Below are 27,358 nucleotides of genomic sequence, written 5' to 3'. Positions count from 1 at the left end.
CCTTGGCAGCTAAACATCACACCGCGATTCCACCGAAAACAAAGCTCGCCACTCTCAACCTCCAGGTCCGGGCGATTTGCTACGACGAGTCTCCCGCAGCATTGAAACGAGCGGTTCAAACGCCCCTTCCCGCGCGGTGGACCCCGGCCCGGTCTCTCCCGGGCCCTACCCAGCCTCAGACGCCCAGGAGCTGCACACCGGAAGAACGCAAAAGAAATAACAGTAAAACGCGCTGGTGGAATTGGTTATTTTTATTTTCTGAAGGGAGATGGGACCGAAAAACGACTTTTAAATGCATCTGCTCTCCCAAGCCCTGAGCTTTTGGGAGGCGGGATGGCTGTACCCGGAGCCACCACCGGACCAGAGCCCCGAGGCCGGAGCCCCCAGACCTTAGAACTTCTCTTGGGCTCAGCCTCAAAGCGGCCCAAGCCTGACAGAGCTTCTGAGGGTCACCTGCACCCCTCCCTTCCCCCACTCCATTCTAGGGGTGACTGGGACCTCAGAGGCAGAAAGCTATTTGGTCCCCAGTCATACTTTCGATACTTTCTATGAGAAAGAAAATGAAAATTAATACAGGAGCAGGGCTTCACAAAAGAGGCCATTTGTCTTCTTGATTATCTATTTGCTTGTCAGAGTTTGAGCTATGGCACCGGCTAGCTCCTTTGTAATATAAAAATACTCTGAAAACCTGCAAACACCCAGAAACATCTGTGCAAAAAATTAGACTCATTAAAGCCTTAAACACCTCAGAGGAAAACGATACCTTCTTACGCGGGAGGAAAGAGGCCGGCCGCTCAGAATCCTCTCTCGGAACTTTAATAAGCAAAGAGCCGTCTGTCTAGAAGGAGATAGCTTTAACCGCATTTTATTTGCTTATGACAAATAAATCACTATATGAAAGCCTTTGTCATACTTAAGCCTCTTGTGTTCTACAATGGAACATTTTCCCCCCATTAGGGATTGGAGTCAGCCCTCCCAGTCCTTTCAATCCATTTTTGGACTAGAGGGGAAAAATTAAAAGCCCCAAACAAAACACACCCACCCCAAAAGGAAAACAAACCAGCCACCACAATTTGGAGTCCTCTGAGATACAAATTCCCAATGGATCCTTTGAAAAAATTCCTCAACCACATAAATGTGCAGTCGAATGGACTGGGGTGCCTAAAATATACTCTGGGAGGCATTTATCTGCATCTTTACATCAAGGTTTCAACAAAAACACACCGTGCTGGTCACAAGAAACCAAACATTTATTTCTATTGTCACTCTGTACAGGACACACATTTTCACGCCAACAAAGGATTCTAGACTCAGGCAGCCCCAGAACTAAGAAGGGTCCTGGTTTGGAATGTCAGAAAGAGCATAGGAGAGAGGACGCACATGACATAAAATAATTAATAATAATAATTAATAATAATAATAATAATCAATGCAACAATGATAAACTGTGGGAGAGGTCTCTGTAACCTCATCTCCCAAGTGGGAAGGGCATTTTATTTCCTAGTTTCACATTCACTTTCAGTCTAGAACAGGCCTCCACTGTATAATTCCAGATTGGCCAGAGGGTTGTGCCCAGCTCCCAGAACGCAACTGGCCTCTCACTCCGCCAGACACGGCTTGACCTTCCAGAGGAAGGCCCTCCTGGTCTCTGGGCCCTCTCTTTCTCTTGGACTCAATTTCCCTGCCCTGCTCCTGCGTAGCCCAGGCGCGCATCCCCCCCCCCCGCCCGCCTCCACTTGTCCCCTTCCTGTGGTCCCTACCCCAGCCCCGCAGTGGAAGGGGGTGAGCGACCAGCATCCCCATGAACGGGCACGGAGGGGGAGAGAGATTGTGTGCGTGTGTTTGTTACCGTGGCCAAAACACTGCGCTATCTGGCAGTCAGAGGATGCTTTCGCTGGGTTTCAGGAATGGGGGACAAAGAAAAAAAAATCCAGACTGTCTTCCAGCAGCGGCAGCAGCAGAGGCGGCGGCGGCGGCGGCGGCGGCGGCGGCCGAGCCGGGCCTCATTTGTTAGCGGGGTGTCGAGGTAATGGTCGCCACCGAGGCCCGTCCTCTCCTCGGCAGAGTAAACAAGACAGATGGGCCTGGGCCTGGCGTGATTAAAGATGAAACGTGGATCCATCTTCACCAAAGCTGAAAATGAGGAGTGCAGCCTCCTATTTCTCTTTCTGTCTTTTTCTTTCTTCCTTCTTCTTTTTTTTAAGGAAGAAAGCAAGAGACTTGAACCTTGCTTCTGGGGGCCTCGCCCGGCTCCCTATTGTCATTTCTATAAATAAAGCTTCCCCTCCCCCTCCTCTGCATTTATTCGTGTAAATAGACATAGTGGGGGGAGGGCGGGTAGGCTTTTTAGGACCCAGGCCTCAGGGTCCCCTCCCGCGTCTCCCCCAACCGCCCCCGCCCGCGCTCGCAACCCACCCCCGCCCCGAGGTTCGCGGCTCCCACGTGGGGGACACTAGAGCGCAGGGGGGCCTCCGTTGGGCCGGCCAGGGGGCCCTCCGGCTGCGCCTGCGGTGCCACCCGAGCGGATCTTGGTGTTGGGCAACTTGTGGTCTTTTTTCCACTTCATTCGCCGGTTCTGGAACCAAATCTTAATCTGGCGTTCAGAGAGGCAGAGCGCGTGGGCGATCTCCACCCTCCGGCGCCGCGTCAGGTAGCGGTTGTAGTGAAATTCTTTCTCCAGCTCCAAGACCTGCTGGCGAGTGTAGGCGGTCCGAGAGCGCTTGGGCTCCCCGCCGGCGTAATTGGGGTTTACTGGACACACACAAAGAGAGGGAGAAAGAGAAAGTTTTATTGCCCCGAAAGGGAGGAGGGAGAGCCCTTTCTTCCAGCTAACACAGTGTCTCCCTCCCTCCCTCCCTCCCTCTCCCGCCACCTCTTCTTCCTCCAGAGGGGGTGGGGATGAAAGAGAAAGCGGGACCCCAGGAAGAGAAAGAGACCTCTAAGTTTTGGAGGATTGTGTGGTCACGACATTGTTGTTTGGGTGTCTGAGGGGGAGTAAGGAATCTTCACAAGGTTTTAATCGCTCCTCTCTCCCCGCACGTGGCCTGGGGCCCGGGATGGGAGAATGAGGGGTGAAAGAGGGAGGGGGCTTCATTAAACCTTTCTTCTGTTAGTTCCCACCCTCTCTGCTCAGATTCCAAGCAGTGCCTGCCCCCAGTAAAAACTTTTGCCCACTTCTCAAGCCAAGGAGCCAAACTAGAGGAAAGAAAGGGAAAAAAATACAGGGAGTTGACTCAACTCTCAGCTTAAATACAGATTACCTCCTCCCCCTTCTCCTCCCCCCCTTACACCCCTCCCCAATTTCCAATTTCACTGAGACTGCATCTCCCTGGCGAAAAAGTCGCTGGTGAGAACGGCAAAGAGGATGGGGAACCGACTTCAAAGGCGCGGGGCCCACCAGGCCATAAAAATTTATGGGGGATGTAATTATGTGGCTCTGAAAACAGGCGACCGTAAATCTCCGGCAATGGCGAGTTTATAGCGGGGACAATTGGCTTCCCCTAGCTCCCCCCCCATGCCTCGAGGTCCCTTTGGTGTAAAGCGCCGGGGGTGGGAGGGGGAAGGGGTGCCCACGCACTCACCCGTGCTCACGTGAACTTTGCGCATCCAGGGGTAGACGACGGGCTCTTTGCACGCGGAGTGGGACGGGCTGGGGTGCAGGGAGTTCTGAGCGCAGGGAGGCGGCGGGGGGCTGCTGCTGACCGCCTCGCAGCGCTGGCCGGGCTCCGGGAGGAGGACCCCAGAGGGCGGCGGAGCGGGAGCCCGAGGGGACAGCCCGGGAGGGGGCGGCGGGGGCGGTGGCGGAGGCGGCGGGGGCCCAGGGTCCCGGCAGGCCGCGTAGCGCTGCACGGTGCACGCGGAGCGCCGCCCGAAGCCCGCCTCCGGCTGGAAGCTGCTCTCTCGCCTCTGGCCGCCGGCGTAGTACCCCGGCGAGTGGTCGCTGGGTAGGTAATCGCTCTGTGAATATTCCTCGCACGGAGGGAACTTGGGGTCGACATAGTTTGAGTTGATCAAAAAAGAACTCATAGCCATTAATTTCTGGGAATTGTCCACAAAATATACTAAAATTTATTCCGACCCCTGACTCGTTTTCCTGTTTCCGAAAGCCCTCCTACTTACTGTCAAGTGAACAAAGTTAGGGGCCCACGTGATCCTCGGAGCCAATGGCCGCTCCGCCTGCGATTCCCGGATAAGGAAATCTGCTCACCCGGACCCTACTCCAGCCAAAGAGGTTTATTTCCCCTTCTTCTCTTCCCCCCTCCCCACCCAACACCAGGATTTACATAGGGCTCCTGCGGGGCGACCGCCTCCTCGCTTCTCCTCACCCGGATCGGGGAGAGGGAGGGAGGGAGATGGACAGCGAGTGAGCAGGTTGCCACCCGAGGGCCTGTTGGGGCGCTGGGCGGAGCGCAATCCCTGGATCCCCTCAGAAGCTGGGGCTCCGGGTGTGGCCCCTCCTGTCCTGCCTCACCTCCCCCAGGCCTTCCTTAGGACCCCAGCCCCTACTCACGACGTGGCGAGGGGGAGCCCCTGCACCAGGCGTCTGTGCGGGGGAGTTAAGTGAGGGGCGGACTAGGGGCTCCGCCTGAGAGGGGAACCCACATGGGGGAGAGGCACTGAGCGTGGGCCTTTTCTCTGCAGCCGCACAGGGAGGGGTAGGGAGTGAGAGAGGAGGCATCGGAGCAACCAGGCGGGTGCACGGAGGAACTTGTCAGAGATGAATGGAACCGCGGGCGGATCGATAGGAAATTCATGCACTAATTCGGGGAGACCTCGCCTTCCAAATCGAATTTAGCTGCGCTAGTAGTTTGGCTGTGTCAGTCAGTCCGTCTCTTTCCCTCTCCTATCCACTCCTCCCCTTACCCAACGCGGCCCAAGCCGGGAGAAACGACTTGGTTTCCCACACTAAACATGAGCACTAGAGTAAAAAACCTCCAACTTTTGAGAGCACGTTGAATAGAAATTTGCTAATTCCAGAAGCACCGGAGCAACGCTAACCGCGGCGTCGAGACGTTGTAATTGCCGCTAATGCGGCCGCCTGCGCAGCGAGCAGAAATCTCACATCCTTGTGATGCTGAGGATAGGAGACAGGGGTGATCCCCACACAATAACACCCCTTGGTAATCGTGTGTTTCCAGGGCATCTTGTACTGAACCCAAACGGAAAGGCGACCTCTGCATCCGTTTGAAAAGCAAATTTCCTTTGCCTTCGCACACTGAAGACAAGTCATTTTTACCGGATTTTCAGTGAAGCCTCCCTAAGCCCAAAATAGGGAATACGTGGGCTGGAGGGAGAGGATAAAATAAAAACATCAGCAACAATATTAACCTTTTAAGAGAAGTGAAAAAGGACCAAGGCTCCCAAGGGCAGGCAGGGGGAGATTTCAGGTAGATGATTCCTCCATCTCTAAGCAGTTGAGGGAGAAAAAGAAAGAGAAAGAAGAAGGAAGGAGTCTTCGTGTGGTCAGTCACCGGATGGTCCTCATTTAGGAAAAAAAAGAAATTTTTTTTTCTTCAGGAAAAAAATTGAGCGGAGTGTTTATGTCAACTACATATTCCCCTAGATACGAATTTGTGACCACAAAATTCCTTACACAAATTCGGATCTACAGGGTATATACAGAAGACAGATAGATCTTCTTGGCCCAGAAATTTTCCAATTCTCCTACTTTCCATGCGTCCTTCGTTTGGGGTGTGGTTTGAGTGCTTCGATTTTATTTCGTTTTGTTCAAGTTTTGAGGTCCAGGAGCAGGAAAAGTCACTGCGGTTCCATTCCTGGGATTACAAGGTTTCCAACTCTCTTCCTCTTCTATTAGAAATAGAAGCTGCCGGTCCCGCAAAGGGACGCGAACCTTGGGGCCGCTACGCAACTCGGCGGCGCATGAATTATGAGATGTAAACATTAGCTAAGCACAAAAGGAGGAAGGGTCATCCTGAGGCTGCGGCGGGCGGCGTAGTCAGAATCAGGCCCTTCTGGGTGCCCTCGCGCCCCTCCCCTCCCCCCAGGACTTTTTTTTAAAAAAAGAAACAAAACCCCAATCGGCAACTCCGTGCCCCTTGCAGCCTTTAGTTTTCGATCAAACGAATATCTAGATATTTTCCAAGGCGCCTCTCAGCAAAAGGAAGAGGGAGAGGCGGCTGGGTGTGTGTGTGGGGGGGTCATAAAAGTCCTTTTAGAAAAACTCAATGGTAAAAAAAAGCGAGAAACAGCTGTAAAGAAAAATGCTGGGAGACCAAGCAGATGGGGCCCCGGATATTTAATGATAGGCAATTCCGTTTACAACCTGAGAAAAAGATCAAAGGCGTTTCATTTCCGAATGAAGGGCAATGAGGAACCATAAAAGATGCAGCCAGATGATATTCCGGCCCCTCCCAACCTCCCATACCTCCTGGGGCCAGAAAAGGGGGATAATAGGTAAAGTGTGAGGAGGAACCCCATTTCCCCCACCTCCCTAGCTCCGGGCAGGCTCTCTCAGTTTAAACTTGCTCATTCAGCCACCTGCTAGGGTTGCTGGCAGTGGGACCAAAATGGTGATCTGGGAAACCTGAGGGATCTGGAATTTCTGAAGGGACTTCCTGAGGCTGCCAGTAACTACTGAATTTACTAAGCTGGGAGACTGAGGATGGAGCTGAAGGGAACTGCGTCCTAGACTGTGAAAGCTGAGGGCCTTCACAGGGTGAGGAGAAGGGTTCACAGAAGCCTCTTCTGCACCCAGACTCCCCATACACCTCTCTAGGTCTGAAGAATACTTGCATCCCTAGTGAACAAATCAGAATAATATCATAGTGAACAAATCAGAATAATATCAATTTCTTTAACAAGTACATCAACAAAACAAAAAGCAACCCTCTAACCACCATACTCTAAAAGTCTCTGCCCATGCCTAGTCCTGGGACCCTTGCAAGTGGATAGGAGAGTTTCCACCTACCAGCAACTAAGCCCAGAGACCTTCTGATTTTCTATCCCAAATCTAGATTACCAAGGTTGGCTTTCGGGCCTGATTTCTAACACCAACACTCTCCCAGCCAGGCTGGACTCACCTATATTTGAAAAATCACACACACACACACACACACACACACACACACTAATATTGTAGTTATCTTTGCCAAGAGAGGGTCCAATAAGTAATCTCAGAACCCCATTTAGGCACCCAGGGAGAACGGCACCTGACCCTGGATCCACAGACAAAATGTGTGGATAGGACCCCCAACAGCCCCCCAGCGTCAAGCAGGGGCTTTTCCAAGTCTTGTCAAGGGCCACTTTAGTGAGGGGCTCCACGACCCTTTCCAGCTGGCTGGGCCCCTCCCCCACCCCGTACCTCCTGTCCTTCTCAACTCGAACGCTTTTCGGAATTTGGGGAGGGCCAATGCGCTGGCCACCGGGGCCTCTCTGCTGCTCTACACTTTCTCAAGAGATGCGGTCCAGGTGCCCCAAGCACCCCAAGAGAGAGGGATGGGAAGCAAAGCCCACGGGGCTGTGTGTGGCTGATTCTGGGGACAGAGCGCTGCGCGCTGAGAGCCGCCACCTGCCCATCCCACCGAGGCGCCGCACCCCCCACTCCAGCCAGTCCCACCGCTATGGGTGGAGAACTCGGTTTATCAACGACTTACAAGACGGGGTTCAGAGCTGGAGGCTGCCTCTCCCTCCACCCCCGAAGAGCACTAACATTGATACGCATAATAAAAAGAAAGAACCAAGGCTCCACCCGCGTTCAGAGCCACCTCCCCGGCGCTCCCGGTGGCTCGCTGGCCCGCCGGCCGCCTTTTCCCTGCAGCCACAGGTTGCTGGAGTGACCTCTCGCTGCTCAGCCCCTCCGCCGCCCCGGGCGTGCCCAGCCCGCGCCTCATCGGCAACCTTTTGTCGGCCGGGAGGGAGGGACTGAGTGAGGGAGGGAGACCCTGAGGCCGGGAGGGCGACCCCGGCGGCCCGCACCGCCAGCGGCGCGGAGGAGCGCCAGGACCGGAGGGGCGCGGGCGGGAGTACTCACCGGGCCGCTCCCCGCGCCCTCCAGGCCGCCAACCCGCCCGCGGGCCCGCGCAGCCCCCGACGAGCTCGCTCTCGTCCACTATTGTGTGTTCGGAAAACCGAACCGCGGCGGCGGGCAGAGGAGCTCCGGGCCCCCTTGGTGGCCGGAACAAGACTTACTTTTTTTTTTTTTTGGTGTGTTTTTGTTTTTGAAGCGCAAGTTTTCGTATTAATCTCATACTTTGGCAGTCTTTGTTAAACAGCTAGGCGCGTCACCAGGCTCTCGAACATTTTAATAATTTTTAGACGCCGTGACCTGCGGTTCACCCCTCTCGGGCCTCCCCCACGAGCAGGCAGTTACTATAATACGCTCGCGCAGTTCGCTCGGTCATATTGAATTTTGCGCAGGTCATTACTTGGGAGAAAAATGACAGAGCAAGGAATTTGATTCAGCTCATCCTCTCCAGCTCTTTTTGCCAGAAACTTCTCTCCCCTTCCCTCAACCCCCAGCCCCAAAAAGTCCCATTCGGATAGGACTCAGCCCGGCCCCGCCTCTTCTTTGATATTCCATCATTCCTATATTTTTTGTCAGCTCTCATTTGGGGGCCAAGAGGGAAAGGATAGAACTCCACGGGGGTTCCCTTTTCGGCCTGTGATGGAGGCTGGCACCTGGAGAAGTGGAAATGTGGGTATCTGGGTCCCAGAGAGCAGGCCTCAGCCAGAGCCCCCTTCCCTCCTTCCTCCCTTATAAATGGCTGCACTGACAAGGCCTGTATTCTCACCCAACTGCACACTCCATCTGCTTTGTTCTGCCCCTCAATGCCAGAGAGACCCCCATTTCTGCCAAAACTTTAGAGGTTCCAGGGCCCCAGGAATGACCCCTCTACCTCCTGGTGCTGAGATCTGGTTCACAGGCCAGCATGTTTGGGGAAGATAGAATCCTGAGAGAAGGGCTGAACTGCACTGGTCAAAGCTGGGGCATTAGCTTTCAGAGGCTTTAATTCTCCTTTAAAAATCAAACAGTATCCTGCCCATCTGCATTTTTATTTAAAACTACTTCTCATCTGTACAGTAACTCCTTTGCCTACGCCCAGCACCAACACAAGGAGGTTGAGGGGCAAATCAGAGAGGTGTTAAAAATACTCAAGAGATTTTCTTTGGTTTGTCCCTCCAGGATCAGAAATAGGTGACGGGGCAGCAACCCATTTCCCCCTTTCTCCAGGCTCCAAGGAGCCTGCAGAAGTAGATCGGGTGACTCCCCCTCCACCCAGTTCAAGTCTACGGGGAGTGTCTGCAAGGGGGTATCTCCCTAGTGCGGGGAGGCCGGAAGAGAGCATCCCAAGGTACCCAGCTTGGCCTGGGATGGCAGAGGACTCCTCTTTCTCATTCTGAGGCCCCTCCAGCCCAGGACCTTGGGCTGCTCCAGTCTATTCCACAAAACTATCAACTTGCTAACATACTGTCCTGGAATGGAGGGAAAAGAGACTGAGGAGGAACAGAAAGAGATTCTCCAGTTCAGGTTTTCACCTCTACCTCCTCTGGACTCCAGGAATTCCCTGTGGCCTGACTCCCCAGAAAAACTTGCCTGAAGGCCAAGTAGAAATGAGGACCCACACCCAATTGGTTTAATTTTTTTAAAAAAATTGGGGTCAAATTGATTTGAAATTTGACATTAAACTGTGGTCTCTTCTGGCCACATTTCAAAACGCATCTTTATAAAAACTCCCAGGTCATCTTTTTTTTCTGGCAGGACAAACACCCAGGGAGTACCTCCTATATTAAAGGCTTAGAAGAGAATATGATGACATCTCATAATACAACAAACAGTCACTTAAAGACCCCAAATAAGCATATGCCCTGGTGGTATAATTAGTCTCTCCTCTCTAAGCATTTTACTTACGAGCTAAGCTTAATGCACGGATTCAAGGTTCATTTCAGGTCGCCAGTTAAAAAGATCTCTGTAAGGCCATTCAGTATTTTTCCTTCTCATTTCCCCTCCCTCCTTGAAACAGGAAGAGAGGGATTCTGGAAGAACATACAAGTGTAGGTTTGGGAGAGAGTGAGAGACTTAACAAGCTAACCTTTCAATATCCAAGTGCTTAAACCCAAGCAATCGGGAAAGAGGGATGGGAGTCCTGGCCCATGGTTACTGGACTCCAACTGCCTGGACCCCGTCTGGGGGTAATCCCTGAGAAAACAGGCCTGCCTGGAGGGAGGAAGAGCTGGGGGATCCAGCTGTTTGGCCCCTTTAGGGGAAACCTGGTGGAGCTGATGTAGGTCGGAGTCAGGTCTTCACCTTGGAAGACTTCTTTGGCCCCACCAAACGTCCTGCAAGGACGTGTGGGTAATTGGATTTTTAAAATGTGTGCGGCTGGGTAGGTTTTAATTAAATTTTATATGGTGACTCAAAGGCTGTCTTTGGGAGAGAAAATTGCGCAGAGGATTGGCCATGCCCAGAGCGCTTTCTTTTGTGCAGCTCCCCACCCCACCAGAGCCAGTCTGGGGAGAAGAGGTCCTTCCTCCCTCAGTTTCTCCTTCCCCAGATCTGCCTCTCCCCTCTCCTGTTCCTCTCCCGAACTCCCCGAGCCCACAAGTCTTCCTTACCTCGAGCATCCCTTGCTCGCTTTCTTCTCTCTTCACACACACACACACACACACACACACACACACACTGCCTCCTCCCCCCTCTTCCACCCCGCCCCAGCCGCTAGACGCCGCTGCGGCCGGCTCACGCACGCTGTAAACTTTTGACCCTCCAACTTCGCGACCCCTCAGGCAGTAACACTGGCCTCACGGCCCAGGGTCTCATTCTGCTGCGCAGGCTGCAGAAACCCAAGCGCAAAACGTCTTCCCTGCCCTTCCTCCCCCGCCCCCACTAAGGGCCTTAGGCCTGGAGAAGAGGAGTCAGTCTTTCGATTATTCAATAACTCCTCGGGAAAAGATGCTGACTCCACTTCCGGCTTTTTTCATCACTTCCCGCATTTTCACCGTTCTCTCATGTTTAGATGCTTGGAAGAGCTTTTGACAACCCACCCCTCTCCATTCTTGTCCCCCAGAATGGGGCCGCAGTTGCTGTTGACAGGAGTGGGGACATATGGGAAACCATAGAATGGGCTGAACTGGAGAAGGGTGTTTCTGGGGTGAAGAGTGGAGAGAGCTTGGAGCAAGTGTTCCTTGAGAGAGGAGGGGGCCATAGGCCCCCAAAAAGCTGGAGAGAGAGCTCAGCGTCCAGGCTTTGAGAGGCCCAGCGGGCCCAGGGCCACCTTGCGCGGCCGCTCGCTGGCGCCTTGGAGGCTCCAGCCTGGCTGTGAACTTGGTCTAAGGCGGACTCTACTGGCAGCTCGGGGACGTTACAGCCTCAGCCTCAGCCTCTGCCTCTCGGCCAGCGCAGCGGCCGCGCGGCGACCTGCGCTGTTTCGGTTTCCTTTGCTCCCAAATATCGCTTCCCAAGCCCCCACTTCTCATAGAGAAGGATTTTGTTCCTCCTTTCCTTGGGGCCGTTGGGGGTCGGAAAACAGAAAAGAGAGAGTTAGAGAGACACACACAGAGAAAAAGAGACTGGAACAAGAAGAAGCTCCGATATACAGGGATTCTGCTCCATCGTGTCTCCAAGCCCCAAAGAGGAGATGTTCCCACATGCAGGGACTTTCCCCCTTCGGCTCCCCTAAACGCTGCTTTTCAGGCTGAATCCCCTCCTCTCCACCTGGCCCTCCTGGGTCATCTCTTGGCTAGGCAAGCGGTATTCGGGCCTGCGAAGTACCTTTCCTCTCTAGACACATTTGTCCCTACCCCACTGGGCTCCGAGGTCAGGGATCGCTGCAGCCAAAGTCAGCCGCCGCGCTCAGAGGCTGCAGCGAGGCCGCAGCTATGGGGGCTCAGCCCGAATCCACTCGGAGAGAAAGATCAGAGTGTGGCTGTTCAGCTAGGGAGGAAAAGTTAGAAGATGCCAAGACGAGATTTAGGGAGAGAAAAGACAGGACAGAGGACGCCTAAATCATAGAGAAAGGAGAAAGAAAGGGGAGAGAAAGGGATTAAAAGTTATAAAGGTGCTGATATTCGGGGTCCGACAGGTCCAGAACTGCCCGAACTCCAATCCTCTCCAGTCTCCTAAATCCCCCACTTCCTCTTGGAGCCCGAAATCTGGGTCTCCATCAATTCGGCAAAAGGAGGGGAAAAAATCGGTCTAAACCTGTGGGCCTGCCCCCAACCCGGCCGGGAGCGATGGAGGTGGCGGCGGTGCGGCCAGCGGCGCGTAATGTATGCGGCAGCGGCTCAGAGCCCCAAGTAGGCCGGCGCTCCGGCCCTGTCTGCTGACCTCTGCGTGATCCCGTACTCTATGAATTATTGATGAGATATGAGCGTTGATTTCCCCTTTCAGGATGCAAACTCCATTATATTGTTAAAATGGCGATTTAATCGTTGAGAATAGCTTTGGTGTGGGTTTTTTCCCCAAACTCATTTGCGCCTTCTTCCTTTTCATTTAACTCTCTTAATTAAATCCTTTAACAGATTTTAATCACTTTTTGGAAGGAGGGGTAGGAGGAAGGGGAAGGACATCACTACCACCACCAACAAACACTAAAAACAAGCCAGAAAACCATAAAAAGCTTCTACCTTGGAGAAGTTGAAAGGAAGGTGGGGAGGGGGTGTTAACCCCTCTAGAAAGGTCGTGCTGGGAACAACCACCAGAGGATACATCCATCCGAGTGCTGGGGCAAACTAACTCTGACAAGGAAGTGTTGGGCCTGGGAGGTGTTTAATTCCACCCCGGAGGAGACTTGTGTGTGGAGTCCGACTGTGGAGAGTAAGTCAGGCTTACCCTTCTTGCTGAGAAGTCGAGGGACATGGAGCTTGGGGAAGACACGTGTTTCTTGAGGGGAGCGATTCTCCAATCTGAAACCCGGGGCACTGCTTACCGAGAAATGTCCATTCTCTTTACGGCCCCCATTTCTCCCCTCCCCCACCCCAAGCAGCTTGGTTTCCAGGCGGTGTCTGGGTTAATTAATATGGATGTGTAACAGCGCTGCAGCAATCGATAAATCCCGCTGTGGGCAGATCCCAGCCTCGAAATCCGATTACTCTGAGAAACTCCAAAAAATGGAAACAGTGACCAGTGGGCTCTCCGCTAAAAGAGGGGAAAGGTTCTTGCTAAGCCCCGTTCTCCTTGGTTGGCCGGGTTGGTCCCCAAGCTGGAAAACCCATGCAGGCAAGCGCCTTCTCTGCTCTGTCCCGAAAGCGACTGAGTCTGGGGGACTGTGCTGAGCGGTTCACTTCTCCCTTGCTCTGAATCCTTGGCTTCCACCTCAGCATCCAAACCCCAAGGATAAAGGAACCAGCCCAAGAGAGGAGATTCCACGTGGATCCTGCCCCCATACCCTGCCCCCCCAAACCCCGGTGAATACTTCTCACAGCCAGGGAAGAGTTAAGTGTCCCTGTTGCAGTTACCGAGAGGAAGCCGATGAAATATGGGCGCTTGGAACTCCAGGCCCGGCTGGCTTTCCTGTTTACATTTCTTTATACTTCCTCCTACCCCAAAGCCTCGGAGAAACAAAACAAAAAACCAAACCCAAAAAATAACCAAATAAAACAAAACAAAATTAAATTGTCCATTGAGTGGTGGTCAAGCTGGCCTCAGAGGGAAAAGGGAAAATGTAGCCTTACCCTCCCGCTGCTGACCTCTGCCCTGCCCAGGTGGAGGGTGCCGATGGATGGACATGAGGATTTGGCTAGTGGGTTCTGGCCTGCAGCTCAGAAAGTTGGGGCCTGGACCCAGCTGGGGAGGGGAATCAGATGGGAGAGGAGACAGAGGAACAGCTTTCCCGGAGAACGTCTTGAGGAAGACTGGAGAGGAGGACACAGGTCTGGGGCAGAGAGAGTTCCTTTGCACCAGAAACTATTGAAAAACTCATCCTCTCCCCCAACACGTCCTTGCTGGGGTTCAGGGGAGACAGCTGCCCAGAAAACCTGAAGTGGGGAAGAGGAAAGCCCAGCTAGGGTGGGGTCTTCTCCAGGCAGGATCTGCTCAGAGCCGAAGGATACCCTTCAAGAGTTCTGGCTGGTGCAGCAGAAGTGGGCACCCCCTCCAGAGCTGCTCTTCACCACTCCGGAAAATCTCTCTAGATATGCTCAGCAGATGTCCCTGGGCCACACTGGCCCCAGACATTCTATATCAGAGTTTGCAGGACTGATGTGGGAGGGGGCCAAAAAATCTTTAGTGGCCGGACTGGTGGTCTGGGGTTTCTGAGAGAGGGTGGCTGGCGGCATCAGAGTGAGACGAGGGGCACAATAGGAGTGGGGTTTCCCAGGAGACCCCAGGTCAGATTCTGTGCCCACTGCACTCTTCCTTTGCATCTCATTCAATTCATTTGCCTTGTCCAGAGTGGAAGCCTGTGGAAGTTATGCCTCCAAAATTTATTGGTATTTTAAATGGTGCTTGACATCCTTTGGGAACTCACCAGAGTTTCCTTTCCATGGATACAAATGCCCCATCGTTTCGGGGGAGATGTGTCTTCACAGTAAGGTGAGGACCCCAAGCTCTCTGTCCTCTTTGCACTCAAAGCCTGTGAAAGGTCTCCTGTAAATCAGGCCTGGGCAGGGAATGCAGAGCTCAGGGAATAGAGAGCAGCTGCAGGAGAGGGAGGAAATTAGGAGTGCAGGTGTTCTTTAATGTGAAATGGGGAGAATCTTGTGACCCTCTCCTTGTCCCAAAGATCAGAAGCCCCTTAAGATGCCACATGACCAATTCCAGGGACAATGGGAGCTGATGAGCTAAATCCAGAGAGGGTGGGCTGGCAAAAGCAGGAGTGACAGGGTGGTTGACCCCCCATGGGTCTTAATATTGGGAGGTCAGTTTGGTGAGGAAGAGGCCTCCAGTTTTGAGAAGGAGGGTGACTTATCCTTAGAAAATAACGGGCCCCAGGGAGTCAAATAATAAAATCCTTCTGGTTTGTGGTGCCACAAAACAAAGGGGCCTCTAGGCTCTGGTAGGGAGAGAAGAAGGAGAGAGGAGAGGAGAGGAAAAGAGCACCTTTCCAATTTTCTCTCCCAGCTCCTAAGTCCCTTTTTAGTCTCCTGACAGTTGGGGCTCTGTGTTCTTCAGCAAGTTTTATTTTTGGAGGGATTGCCAGGGATCTACTTAAACACCTACATCCTCTAGATTAAAAAAAGAAGCTCTCCCCTTCCCCCCACTCCTGGCCACGAATTTGAGGGAAATGCCCCCTCTGTCTGCTCCCTGCTTGGACCTCAGGACCCTACGTAGAGCCAAGCAAGAAGGTTGGCCTGGGACCAAAAGGCTGAAGTTGGGTGCAAAGGTGCCATGCTCCCCATCCCTGATAGCCCTAATGAGACCATGGAGAACCAGGGGTACCCCCTTTCACGGGGTTCAAAGATCTAAAAGCCAGAGAGTGTCCCAGTGCAAGTCAGCCCACAGCAGCTGCGTTAGCCTTCCCCGGACTTTTTCTCAGCTCAGACGTATCCAGATAAAAGTGCCCGGCGCCTCGCCCCCACACACCCCTGACAAATGAATGTCATAAAGTTCCTTTCCTGGGGGTGGGGAGATGTCTGTCTGAAGATACCCAGTAGTGAAGTGCCCCCCACACACACACCGGGCCCTCCCTTCAGCAGTAAACACCCCTCCTTCTTGCCCCCTAAATTTCCAAGGGCACTGAAGGAACCCACGCAAGCTTTTTCCCCACAAAGACTCAGACACTCCGGCAAATAAAACCAGGCACCCCGGTCTGCAAAGGCCTTATTGAACGGACCCGAGTGCCCCTCTTCAGAAACCCAGCTGGTCAGAACTTGATGCAAAACCAGGCTAAATTTCCCCTACTTAAAACCGCACAGTCCTGCCGGAGGCAAGGTTTCCTTCCCCCAGTTCCAAGCCCCACAATTGCGAGGGGAAAAGCAAAAACTGGAAGCGACTTACTGCGGGAGAGCTGGGCCTGGGCTGCTGCCACACCACCGCCTTCTGGGCTGGGAGAGCGCTCACCTACCTCTGCCCCCTTCCCCACCACTGCGAGCAGTTAAAGTGTCACTTAACATTCTGGAGAATGTGAAATATACCGCGCGGTGTCAACTCCCCAAAACCATAAAACTAACTTTATGGACCTCACGTGACTTTCTCGAGCCAGTGAGGGGTATCTGTCTGACTTCTCCGCGATTTTTACGATCTAACTTCAAGATAAAACCCCTATCCATTTGACATCTAAATGTCATAGCGACTTTTGGGATAGTTTGCTATGGACAAAGGGGGACAAAGTCAAGGGGGAAGGGGGAAGGAAGGCCCGGTAGAGCCACCAAGACCCTCAGCTGCCTCCTCACCAGCTCCCCCTCCCCCCACAAGTCCTGTAAGAAGTTGGGCCAAGCTGGAAGGGATTGACCGGGTAAGTGTCCAGACTTGACTCTTGTGCTCAGGGTGGAGGCTGACTTGGATGGAGGAGGACTGGCCCCTGGCCCTGAGCCAGTCCAGTTGATGGGGCAACCAAGGGTCTTCCAGGAGGGACCCCAGCTCCTAATCAAGAGGGCAGGTCAGTTGGGCCCCTGGAGAGAGGAAGCCCTTGATAAGTGTAGAGAAGACTGAGGGTGAGAGGAAACCTTTGAAATTGAGCTGATTATTATTTTTTTTTGTGGGGGGGCTTAGTGGGTGGCAGAGCTGAACTGGGGATTTGGACCAGGAGACAGTGGTGCTGGGCAGGCCTGTATCACTGCCAAAAGGCCAGGAGCCTCCTGCTCAGGACTTAGGCCCAAATTAATTTCTGCTAAGAGGTTTCCAGAGACTTTTTGGCCAGCTGGTAGAAGGCCGGGGTGGAGTCCAGCTCAGCAAAGTCTTGCTTTTTGCCTCAGCCTTGCCCCTTGCCCCAGGCTCATGTGGGGTTTCTGGGTCTCTCAGTCCCCCAGGCATGAAAACCTGTCCCCTGGCCCAAGTACCGCTGACCAAGCAGAGACATAGGTAGTTGAGAGGGGCTGCTGGTGAGCATCCTGCTTTCCCTTCCCTACACTCCAGATCTATCAAGAATGGTCTAGGGTGTACCGGCTGATGGGAGAGGCAGGCCCCAGAGAAAAGACAAGTGGAAGGGCAGTGGAGGGGGGGAAACATTTATTTGACTTCAAGGAAAGCTACAAACAAATACCAAAAGCGAATCACTGAGACAGGCCCGCCCGGCAAAGACAGATTTCACATGTAGCACAGCAGCCACTCGCTCACTACAAATGGTCTTGGAAGTGAAATGGGTAGGGAGGAGAGGATAGGTCTGACCCAGACTATCCCCATATTTACAAGCTTTGGGCCCTCTATGCCAGACCCATGGATTCACAGAGAAATACACAAGACATTTTACACTGAGGATTATTTTTGTTTCCGGATGCTGCAAAACCAGGCCTTGTGGGGCCTACCCAGGCGGCAGGAACTTAAATCTCAGTATTTACCGGCCCTCTTCTCAACATCACCCCTTGGGTCCTCCCCAGCCCCCTCCCACCCCAGGACCAAGTCTTGGGAGACTTGGACCTGGGAGTGGGGAGGGAGGAGGAAGAGGAGTGTGGAATGAGACACAGTCATGGACTCCCGGTGTCCGGTCTCCAAGGCCAGCTCAGCTGGGCCCCGCGCTACGGCACTATCCGACCTCAACTGCTGCCCCTTTTAGAGAAGTTTCTAGCTGGAACTCAAAATACAGCGATCATCCTTTTATAAATAAGTTAGAAGAACACAGATGGGGAGGGGAAAGTTCACATTAAACATGCGAGTTTCTTTTTTTCCTGGGGGAAGGAGTGCAACCACAGACACGAACGTTCAGAAACACTGGCGGATTTGGGGTGAGCAGAGGGGAGTGGGGAGCATGGTGGGAAAATAATAATTATCATTATTATTACAATAATAACAAGATTAACCAGTCCAAGAGAGAGGGAGCCACAGGAAGACTTAAGACCAAACGAAAAATCGTAGCACAAGGCCCGGGCGAGGCAGGCTCGTGGGAACCGGTCCCCAGCGAGCAGCGGCAGCGCGGGGAGGCTTGGAGGGGCCAGGGCTGGGAGCAGCACGGGCTCTTGGGCCGCCCGGGGCTCCTCCCGGCGGGCTCAGGGCTGGAAGGCGCTGCCGGCTGTAGCCAGGCTCATACTTTTCAGTTTGTTGTCTTTCTTCCACTTCATGCGCCGGTTCTGGAACCAGATCTTGATCTGGCGCTCGGACAGGCAGAGCGCGTGAGCGATCTCGATGCGCCGCCGCCGCGTCAGGTAGCGGTTGAAGTGGAACTCCTTCTCCAGCTCTAGGGTCTGGTAGCGGGTATAAGCGGTCCGGGCCCTTTTCCCGTCCGGCCCGGTCATATCTGGAGCAGACAGAGCAGCGAGGCAACGTTATTCCGGTTAAGGGAGGGGGCCCTGGGTGGGAGGGGGGCGTGGAGCAGGACCCAGGCATCCCCGGCACCCAGCTCACCGCAGCTCCAGTTCTCCCCACTCCAGATGCCCGCATCCGAGCTCGCTTTCTGCACCCCTTTCTCCTGCAGCCCCCACTTCTGCTGGCAGCGAATGCGCCCGGCTTTGTCTCTTGCTCCCTCCCTGTGCCTCACCCTTCGCTGGGCTCAGGCTGTCGCTCACCCCGGGAGGGAGGAGAACGGTTGCACTTTTGCCCTGGAAGGCTCGTTTTACTGCTCGCCCCTCCTTTGCTAGAAACAGTCTCAAAATTTCGGAGGCAAAGCAGGACCCTTCTCCACGTTACATAAACCTCATCCTTCATCCTAAAGCTAGTTCAAGCTGGGCAAATAAAACCTAAGCAGAATCTGGGAACAAATTATTAAAAATACTCTTCCCCAAACCCCCAGCTAAAGACCTTCTTTGGCTCTGTCCCCCCGAGCTGAGCTGTGAGGACCCTCTTAGAGACTTCTCCCCCTCTGGAGAAAAGAAATCTATATTTGAGGAAAAGCCAAGTTCTCCTCGCCGCCCCCCACCCCAAACGCGGAGAAGGAAAGCCGAGAAGACAAAAAGGGGAGCGAGAGCGAGAATTACCATGGCTGATGTGAAGCTTCCTCATCCAGGGGAATATCTGCGGAGTCTGCCCCTCGGGCGCGGCTGTGGAGGTGGCCATGGGCTCTGGCTGCGCCCGAGCTAGGCTTGGGCTGCTTAGCTGGCTCGCCGCTTCCTCGGGCTCCGAGGACACGCTGGCCTCGTCTATTTCGGTGAAATTGGCGCTGGAGCTGGCCGGGGTCGCCTGGTCGGAGGGGGACGAAGCAGAGGGCTTGGCGCCGTGGCTGTCGCCGTTGGTGCAGGGCAGGGACTCGGGCGAGGACAGGGAGCAGCTCGACGCCGCTTGCCTGAAGCGGGGCTCCTGGGAGGGCGCAGGGAAGGCGCGGGAGCTCTCGCCCACCGCCCCAAAGTGGCTGGAGGAGGCCGAGGAGCGGTTGACGCTGAGGTCCATCCCATTGTAATTGTAGCCGTAAGAGCCGGTGTGCATGGCAGCGGGATCCCTGTAAGAGCCGCTCAGAGAGCTGCCACTGCCATAATTTAGCAACTGATAGTCCGGGCCATTTGGATAACGCCCCGAGAAGGAGTTTACAAAGTACGAGCTCATTTGGGTGATTTTGGAGGGCTTGATTTGTGGATCGTGGTCGTTATAACCCTGTGCTTCACGATTTATGATGTATTAATGAATTATAGCGATGCACTGTACTTCGTTTTGCTATGTATGCGGCCAAATATGGGGGGGGTGGAAGGGGGATGGGGGGGCGTTAGGGAATCACGTGCTTTTGTTGACCAGTCGTAAATTCTCGCTGATGACCTCAAGAGGTAATTCATGCTCTATGGTTACAAATAATGACGATCCGAGAATCGTTAGGGCCGATTCAATGCGAGCCTCCGAGAGAGGGGGAAAAAGGAGAAGGGGGAGAAACAGGGAGAAGGTTGGCGGCGGCATCTGAGCAGAGTGCGCCACCTCCCGGCGAACGGCGGGAGCGCGGGCCGCAGACCGCCATGGCGGCGACAGCTGCCTCCCTGCTGGCTCCGTGCAACCGCGGGGCTCGAAAGAAACCCGGCCTAGGCTCACCCACAAGGTTGAATCTTTTAGAGGAGAAACCCGATCGAGGCTTTACCCATTTTCTCGGGAGTGGAGTTCTTCTGTCCATTGGTCTTCTCCCTGTCGTTTTTATTATTATTATTATTATTATTATAACGACTCTGGATAAGATGACCAAAGATTGAGTTGCTCTTCCCTTACTCGGGCTTTGCAAGTCTACGAGTTGGGGACGGAAATGGGAGAGAGGTTGGAAGATGCGTGTGAAAAACAATGATTGCAAAGGGTTTCCCCTGTGAGCTCAGCCCGGCCTGCAGCATCCAGGCCGAGCCGGTAAGGCTAAGCCGAGGGTTCGAAGGAGAAGCCTTCGCTTCTCCTTGTTCCCTTAGACGTTTGAAATCCTCTTCCTGACCTCTTCCTCATCCTTAGCCCAGGACGGAAGAAGGGCAGAGCAAGACAGGGACCCCAAAGGAAGAGGCCGGCTGGGGCTAAGTGGCCTAGTTGCTAGAAAAGCAGTGGAGGCGACTGCGTCGGGGCTGGGGTTTGGGTGTAAACATGGTCCTGAGAGTTTGGGACCAAGGCAGAATCCTTTCGCCTTCTCACCAGCTGCCCGTTATTGCCTTGGGATGCCCCACTTGAGACCCCTTGCTGGCGTCTGGGTAGTTTCAGAATTTGCCCAGCGGCCCGCTCCTTCCCTGGAAAGGGGTTCCGAGGACCCGCGGCCCCTTGCTGAGCGCTCTGGGCGGCCAAAGACCGCCACAGCTGGGCCCCTTCTGCCAGGCGGCTATTTTCTTTAAAAATAAAAAAGGGAGAGAGAGGGAGGAGGAAGAAAGGAAAACAGTCTCTGCAGCTTGCCGCCTGGGTGAGGGTGAGGGTGAGGGTGAGGGTGAGGGTGGGGGTGGGGACAGAATGGGTCGGTTTTAGTTGATGGGATGAGACCGAACTGCCCCATCACCTGGCCTCCTGCCCTCAGGTCTCCAAAGAGCAGGGGAAAGTCTTGCCCTTCGCCCGGCGCCTGCCAGCGGCTTCACATTCCCTTGCTTGTCGCTGAGCTACTACTTGAGGCAGGAAGGGGTGCCGGGAGCCTTCAGCTGAGGGCAAAGAGATAGATACCCGGTGGCCCCAATTTAGGCCAGGAGCCGAGGGCCAAGGCTGGTGGAGACCAGGCCACGTGAGCAGGCCAAAGACCACGGGCCTTGGCGATCCTGTGGACAGAACAGTGCTGCTGAGGCACTGAGACCCGCCTGGCTCAGTCTCTGCAAGAGCTCCCGGCTAGAGGGCCTCGGTGTCGTCCCTCGTGCTACGGACAAACGAGGAAATGCTAGAGACTAAGAGGAAAACGGCCCTTCTCCGTCCCCCAATTCCGCACCAGGAGAGGCCGTTGAGAGCCTCAGCACCGGCAAGGCGAGGCGCTGGAGCCTGGGCCGAACTGATGCAGCCTTTATCGCAACTGTAACTTCCGAGCCGCGTCTGGCCCTCTGGGGCTGACCAGGGCTCCTGCCTTTGCTGCGGAGTTTCCGGCACAGGGACGCAGGGGTGGCAGTGGGGGTGGAGGAGTGGCAGGGGAGGAGCAGAGGTGACCCAGCAGCGAGGTTTTACATCTTTATTATTATTATTATCATTATTAATAATATTAATATTATTACCGAAGTATTTCACGTCCAGAGCTAAGACAAGACTACAAACACAACACATAGAAAATTAATAAAATAGAACTTTGTTTTCTTCTGAGGCTCCTCTTCTTACTTCTAGGTAGTATGTGCTCCTTCCAGTGGCTTTGGGGAGGGGCTGGGAGAGAGGTCTGGGGTCAGGGAGTCTTCGAGGCCCCCGCTGAGGGGACTGCGAATCTACCATTGAACCGTGCACGGGGGACATGGACGAAATGAGACGCGACACGGACAAGAGCATTTTGCTCTGCTTCCGGGAAACATCAATTGAGTCCGGTCCTCAGTTCTCACGGGGGAGCCTCTTTGGGCTGAGGAGCTTCCACGGGGATGGAGTGGGCGCTGGGGTGCTGGCTGGGCTCAGGCAGCGCGGCCTCCCAGCGCCCAGCGAGAGCTCTGCGGGCGGGGGCGTCCAGGAGAGCAGTGGCCCCGCCTGTCGCGCGCTGGAGAGCAGGTCCCCAGGCTCCCCCGCCCGCAGAGCCTTCTCGGGGCTCTCCGATGCCCTCGGCTCCCCAAAAGCCTCTCCCTTCGCGTCCCCCCGCCCCCTTCCAGCGCCTTCATTCGGCTGCTTTTTCTTCTTCCTCCTCGGCACTGAGCTGAGACGCGCTGAGCAGTTTGCTCTCCTTTTTCCACTTCATGCGCCGGTTCTGGAACCAGATCTTGATCTGCCTTTCCGTCAGGCACAGGGCGTGCGCGATCTCGATGCGCCGCCGCCGCGTCAGGTAGCGATTGTAGTGAAACTCCTTCTCCAGCTCCAGCGTCTGGTAGCGCGTGTAGGTCTGGCGGCCTCGCCGGCCACTGGGCCCAAAGGAGGAACCTGTTACGCAGAGAGGAGATACTGAGGCCTGGGGTCACCAGAGCCAGATCCCCCCTCCCCCACTCGACCCTCGAACGGGGACTCTAGCCTGTCCCGGGATGCCCTCCACTCTCCCTGTTTCCCTGCCCCCCTCCCTTCCTCACTCCTCCAGCGCCCCCTCCAGATTCCCTCCAGGCGTCCTAGGCTTGTGCCTTCTGTCTAGATTCTTGGTGGGGGGATGGGAGGAGCAGTTTTAAATCCCACCTGAGCCTAGGGGGAGGGGCTGGGAAAGCACTGGCCAGGTGCGTCTCTTCCTAGCCGCATCTTTTCTTTCCATCCATCTGGCTCCCCCACCATCCTGTGATAGATTCCGGCCCTTAATCCGTAATGACGTAGATCGATCCGTAGTCGGCATTAAGGGCTCCTCACTTTCGTGTCCCGTTAATGGACATCAATTTGGGACTTAAGGCCGACAAATAATCCAACCTGAGACCCCGGCGCCTGCTTCTCCTTCTGTTCCCCTCCGCCCGCTCCCTCTTTCTTCTCCTTATTCTCCCTCCCTCCTCTGACTACCACCCCTTTCCTGGTGCCTCATCTTTCCCCCAGCCCCCGACCCCCAGGGAAAACGAGTCCGGGACAGACTCAACCCTCCCTCGCCAGCGTCACACCGCCCCTCTTCCCATGACGCACTCCGTTTTCAATGAACAGTCTTGGGGTGGGGGATCGGACCAGAGCTGGGGGCGACAGGGAGAGCCCAGCCAGTGACTGCGGCCCCTGCCCGCCTCCCTGACCCAGAATCCCGGCTGCGGCCTGGCGCTCCGGGAGAACCCACTCGTTCCCCCTGACTCGGAGTGCATCTGGGACTTTGCAAACTTTGCAACTCCTGAGGGCGGGAGGGCAGCGCGGGAGAGCGGTGCAGGAGCCCAATCTTCCCTAAGCTCCGACCCGAGACGCTCTCTCTTGGAGGAGAAGGGTGTGCTCTCTAGCTCTGGCTCCGGGAGGGGGGCCTGTGGGGGTCGCGGCGGCCGCAGCAAGTCTCACTCACTGTTGCATGAATTCATCCGCTGCATCCAGGGGTAGACCGGGGTGGAGCACTTCTGCTCCTCCGCCTCGCCGAACACGCTCTTGTCCTGCGCGCAGTCGGACTTCCGCGGCTCCGGGTGGAACGGGGGCGGCTCGTCGGCACCCGAAAGCGCGCAGGCCGACTCCTTCTCGCGGTAGAAGGCCGGCGCCGGCCCGTAGTCGCAGGGCGCCGCCCGGCCGTAGCCGCTGCCGGCAGGCGGGTAATAGGAGGAAGCTGCAAAGCCCTTGTCCTGGCCGGGCCCGGGTCCGTAGGGCGTGGGGTAGTGCCTCAGCGGGTCCGCATAGCCCGACGAGTAGAGCGGGAGCTGGCCCAGGAAGGACTCCTGCCCGCTGGCCAGAGTGACGGGGAAGGTGGAGTTCACGAAATAGGAACTCATTGGGAGGGGAGGCGCGCGCGGCCGCTGCTGCTCCGCCGGGTTTATGATTTGTTGTGTTTTATAGTCCGAGAGCCGCGCCTATTAGTAGTATATCTGAGATTGGGTTTTAGCTGAGGGGGGATGGCGAGGTGCCAGTGAGGGCCAGAAGGAAATACAACCATCTGATCCAACACTGACCAATGGCAGAGGCAGGAATTGTCAAATAGCACCCAGGAGGAGCGCAGCCCGCGCTAGGGACCCGCGCACAAACCTATCAACCTTATTTTCCCCTCCTTCTGCTTTCTCTCTCTCTCTCCCCAACAGCACAACGCGTCCTGTTCCACCTACGTAGGGTCTGCGAAAGAGGCGTCTGTGCCTTTGAGGGAGGAGGGAGCACTTGGATTGATACCACCTCATCCCCCAGTGATCAAATAAATATATCCCTCCCCTCCCCACGCAGAATAGGAAAAAGTTAATTGTGTTTTCAGAAAAGTTAACCCTTGCCTTGCTTGGGGTTAGGCAAGGCAGGGGTTATTCCCTCCAGGGAAGGTGGGTAAATGTCTCCGAATCTTGAATCTCAATCTCCTTAGAAGATAACTAAAGGAGAAGGCTGGTTTCTCGGGCTTTGTACTGGTAGAAGGGGAGAAGAGTTCTCCACTGATCAGCATTGTTTTCAGAAAGCGAGAAGCAAAGAAGCAGCAGCCCTCTCCTTCCCAGGTTTCGAAAAACGTTTTTCCTGTTTCTCAGATCTACTCCATCTCCTCCAAGCCTGGGTGTATTATTCCTGCTTGTCTGCAACTCTTATGGTCTGAGAGACAGGCCAGAGCCTGCTGCCCAGAGGACCCAGAAGGCTGGGAAATGCGAACAGGGTCTGAGGCTAAGCTTCTCCCTCTGGTTGTGCAGCTAGGAGCTTCTGGGAAGGCTACCGCTGCTGCTGCCCAAGACATCTTGCCTGGTTCTAGTATGTACTGCTTGCTCTTGGCACAGGAAGGGGCACCGGGAAGAGGGCGATAGGGAGAGGAGGGGTGAAAGGCATCCTCCAACCTAGGTTGTCTGATTCCTATCCTGTCTGCATCCCTCCCTCCACCCCACATCCTACCCCAAAAGACATGAGAATATACTGGGCTATAGATTCTTAAGAATCAAAGGTGTTTCAGTAAGTCTGGGTTCAGGGAAGAAACTGGTCCCTCCTCCAGTTCTGGGTCCTCAAACCCTCCTGATATTGGAGACAGTCAGAGAACACCGGGAAGAGAGGAGCCCTTGCTCCTTTTCCAGGTCTCTCCAGAAGCTGGCAGTTCTTTTTAAAATTAATTCTTTCAAGACTTGGTTTTTGTTTAGTTTTATAAGGAGGGAGGGGGTTGGGTCCTCCTGGGGTTGCAGAAGGCAGCTTACAACTATCATTCTGTATCCCCCCTCCAGATGCTCACTACCCTTCTGTTTGTCTCTCAGCATCTCTACAATCCCTACCACGTCTCATGTTTGTATCACCAGCTTGCTGCCTACAAGCTTTGGTGTGAGAGAGTGTGTACATCTCTGACTCTCTCTCATCTAAGGAAAATGAGCATTGGAGGCAGGCTGGAAGACTCAGCCGTGGTGTATTTTCAACATTCTAATGTGCACGTGGAGGCCAGGCATAAAGGGTGACAACCTTTGGACCTGGGGCCAGGAATGGGCCAGGGTGGGAGACAAAACCTGATGATGAAGGGGCCAGGCTGACCCTTCTCTGACTTGTTCTTTGGGCTCCTTTGTATGGGGCAATTCTGCCCACTGAAAATGGCACAATATATTAGGAAAAGAGGTAGAGGGCTGAAGGTGATGACCAAGGGTGGGAACTTGGCTGCTTGCAAAGTGGCCTCCAAAGGCTCCCTGAACTCAGGACAACTTCTGGGCTGCAACTGCATGGCTAAGTGGCTATTCCCAGTTGTCCCATCAACCACTTCCTAGCCCAACTCTTTGGGGGGTTTTGTCAAGATTTAAGAAAATAAACTCAAGCCTCCTAAAGATGGAGAGTCATAAGTGCTCTAATCCAGCTGTGGTTAGGCCTACTCCTGGAGAGGAATGGGGAACATTTGGGCTGGAGGAGCAAGGTGGGGAGAGTGCCTTGTGTACCTCCCTCCTCCTTGCTACTGAGGCGGTGCCTTGGGCCTCAGCCCTCTGTGCCTCCTCTCTGGCCACAATGTCCTCACACTAGGACTGGATGGTGTGGGCTTTTCCATGAAGCCTGGATAACGTAAGATTTGGTGAGGGAGGAAGTCTTCCCCTGTGATAGAAACACGGGAATAATCGCCTTATCCTTAGAGTCATAGCCCCAAATTAACCTCACCTCTGCAGGTTGCCTGTCGTGAGATGGAGCCGCAAAGGCAGAGCCTGGGCGCCTGGAGTCCGGCATGAAAGGAAATAGCGCCTCATCGCTCTTATCTAAGCCCAGAGGTATTTATGAGCGTTTATTCGTCTGATCCGTTTGTTTGGGAGAAAGAGCAGGCAGGCAGGGCCGGGCCAGAGGCCGCCTGGCTTCTGGAGCCAGATCTCTATGAATCAGTCTGTGGTTCCATCCACTGCCGTCTATCTGTCTCCAAGGGGGAATATGTAAATACACAGTGGGCACAGCCATCAGCAGGTCTGGGGTGTCTCTCCCTGCTCAACGAGGAAGTGTATGTATGGAGAGGTGGATATAAATGTGTACTAAGTCTTGAGTACACAACAGAAGGATTGCATAGAAATCCCACAGGCAGGATTTATAATTGTAATTTTCTGAGCTGTGACCCTGTGGTCCTGTGGACGGACACACATTCCAGCTCCCAGAGAAAAGTCTAAGCTGTGTTCAGCTCTGGAGTAAAATTCTCCTGCACCGGTAATCTCAGGGAGGATATTTGCCAGTAGGTGTGTGGAGGGGAGGGGATTGAGACATTGTCCAGGCTTCCCACTTCCTCTCAGCTGCAAAGCTCCCCCCACCCCCAGCTCTTAGGACTGTGGGCACCTTCCCCCACCCCACTCCCAACTGTGATTAGAGTGGGGTGAATTCAAACATCTCAACCCAGTTCTTCCCCTAGACTCTGTGATTCTCTGGTTTGGGGGAACACATGTTCCCAGAGGGAGCAGTGTGGCCTCGCCCACTCTTTGAGAGCTGTTTAGAGAGAACATTGCCTTAAAATTGGCCAGTCCAAAGCACAGTACAAAGACATTTCCATTATGCAAATGAACGGCATCTTCTCTGATGGAGGGGGGGTGCAGTGGCAGCTCAGCTCCCTCTCCCCAGGTCCTTGGGCACCCTAAGAGCCCTTAAGGGTTTCAACCCTCTATACCAGCCGCCTTCCCCTCCCCATCCGTCCTTCGGATTGTCCACACACACACACAAAAAAAACCTCCAAGGGGCCCAAGACCTTAGGAGAGCGCTCCCTCGGGGCCTCCGGCACTGGGCCGGGCCTTCTAGCCGCCAGAAAGTCACTCTCTGCAGAAGAGCTGAAAGGGCTCCTGCGCCCCAGACTCACGAGGCGCCACA

The 27,358-nt window shown here is 54.5% G+C and overlaps 3 protein-coding genes across 3 annotated transcripts; all 3 read right to left on the bottom strand.

Annotated features, from left to right (window-relative positions):
• Positions 1-1,232: 1,232 nt before the first annotated feature.
• HOXB4 (homeobox B4) lies at positions 1,233-4,094 on the bottom strand. The gene is made up of 2 exons (XM_059047131.2): positions 3,582-4,094; positions 1,233-2,751 (listed from the first exon to the last, which is right to left on the bottom strand). Exons 1-2 carry the CDS (start codon positions 4,030-4,032, stop codon positions 2,453-2,455), a joined length of 750 nt encoding a protein of 249 aa, XP_058903114.1. The 5' UTR covers positions 4,033-4,094; the 3' UTR covers positions 1,233-2,452.
• A 12,952-nt stretch (positions 4,095-17,046) lies between these two features.
• HOXB5 (homeobox B5) lies at positions 17,047-19,603 on the bottom strand. Its single transcript, XM_059047125.2, has 2 exons — positions 18,961-19,603; positions 17,047-18,284 (listed from the first exon to the last, which is right to left on the bottom strand). The coding sequence occupies exons 1-2, from the start codon at positions 19,520-19,522 to the stop codon at positions 18,037-18,039; spliced, it is 810 nt and encodes a 269-aa protein (XP_058903108.1). The 5' UTR covers positions 19,523-19,603; the 3' UTR covers positions 17,047-18,036.
• A 1,946-nt stretch (positions 19,604-21,549) lies between these two features.
• On the bottom strand, positions 21,550-23,880 carry HOXB6 (homeobox B6). Its single transcript, XM_059047134.2, has 2 exons — positions 23,466-23,880; positions 21,550-22,441 (listed from the first exon to the last, which is right to left on the bottom strand). The coding sequence occupies exons 1-2, from the start codon at positions 23,878-23,880 to the stop codon at positions 22,182-22,184; spliced, it is 675 nt and encodes a 224-aa protein (XP_058903117.1). The 3' UTR covers positions 21,550-22,181.
• Positions 23,881-27,358: the final 3,478 nt, after the last annotated feature.

The sequence above is a fragment of the Kogia breviceps genome, chromosome 19, assembly GCF_026419965.1.
Source record: "Kogia breviceps isolate mKogBre1 chromosome 19, mKogBre1 haplotype 1, whole genome shotgun sequence".
Taxonomy (NCBI): Eukaryota; Metazoa; Chordata; class Mammalia; order Artiodactyla; family Physeteridae; genus Kogia; species Kogia breviceps.
The sequence above is the reverse complement of the archived record's forward strand: the minus strand, read 5'-3'. Positions and strand labels throughout refer to the sequence as shown.

Excerpts from the sequence above, each read along its gene's own strand:
- HOXB5 (XM_059047125.2), bottom strand. The coding sequence starts at position 19,522 with ATGAGCTCGTACTTTGTAAACTCCTTCTCGGGGCGTTATCCAAATGGC. Across the intron at positions 18,285-18,960 it reads GAAGCTTCACATCAGCCATG|ATATGACCGGGCCGGACGGG; the intron begins GTAATTCTCGCT and ends TGTCTGCTCCAG.
- HOXB6 (XM_059047134.2), bottom strand. The coding sequence starts at position 23,880 with ATGAGTTCCTATTTCGTGAACTCCACCTTCCCCGTCACTCTGGCCAGC. Across the intron at positions 22,442-23,465 it reads GCGGATGAATTCATGCAACA|GTTCCTCCTTTGGGCCCAGT; the intron begins GTGAGTGAGACT and ends TCTGCGTAACAG.
- HOXB4 (XM_059047131.2), bottom strand. The coding sequence starts at position 4,032 with ATGGCTATGAGTTCTTTTTTGATCAACTCAAACTATGTCGACCCCAAG. Across the intron at positions 2,752-3,581 it reads CAAAGTTCACGTGAGCACGG|TAAACCCCAATTACGCCGGC; the intron begins GTGAGTGCGTGG and ends GTGTGTGTCCAG.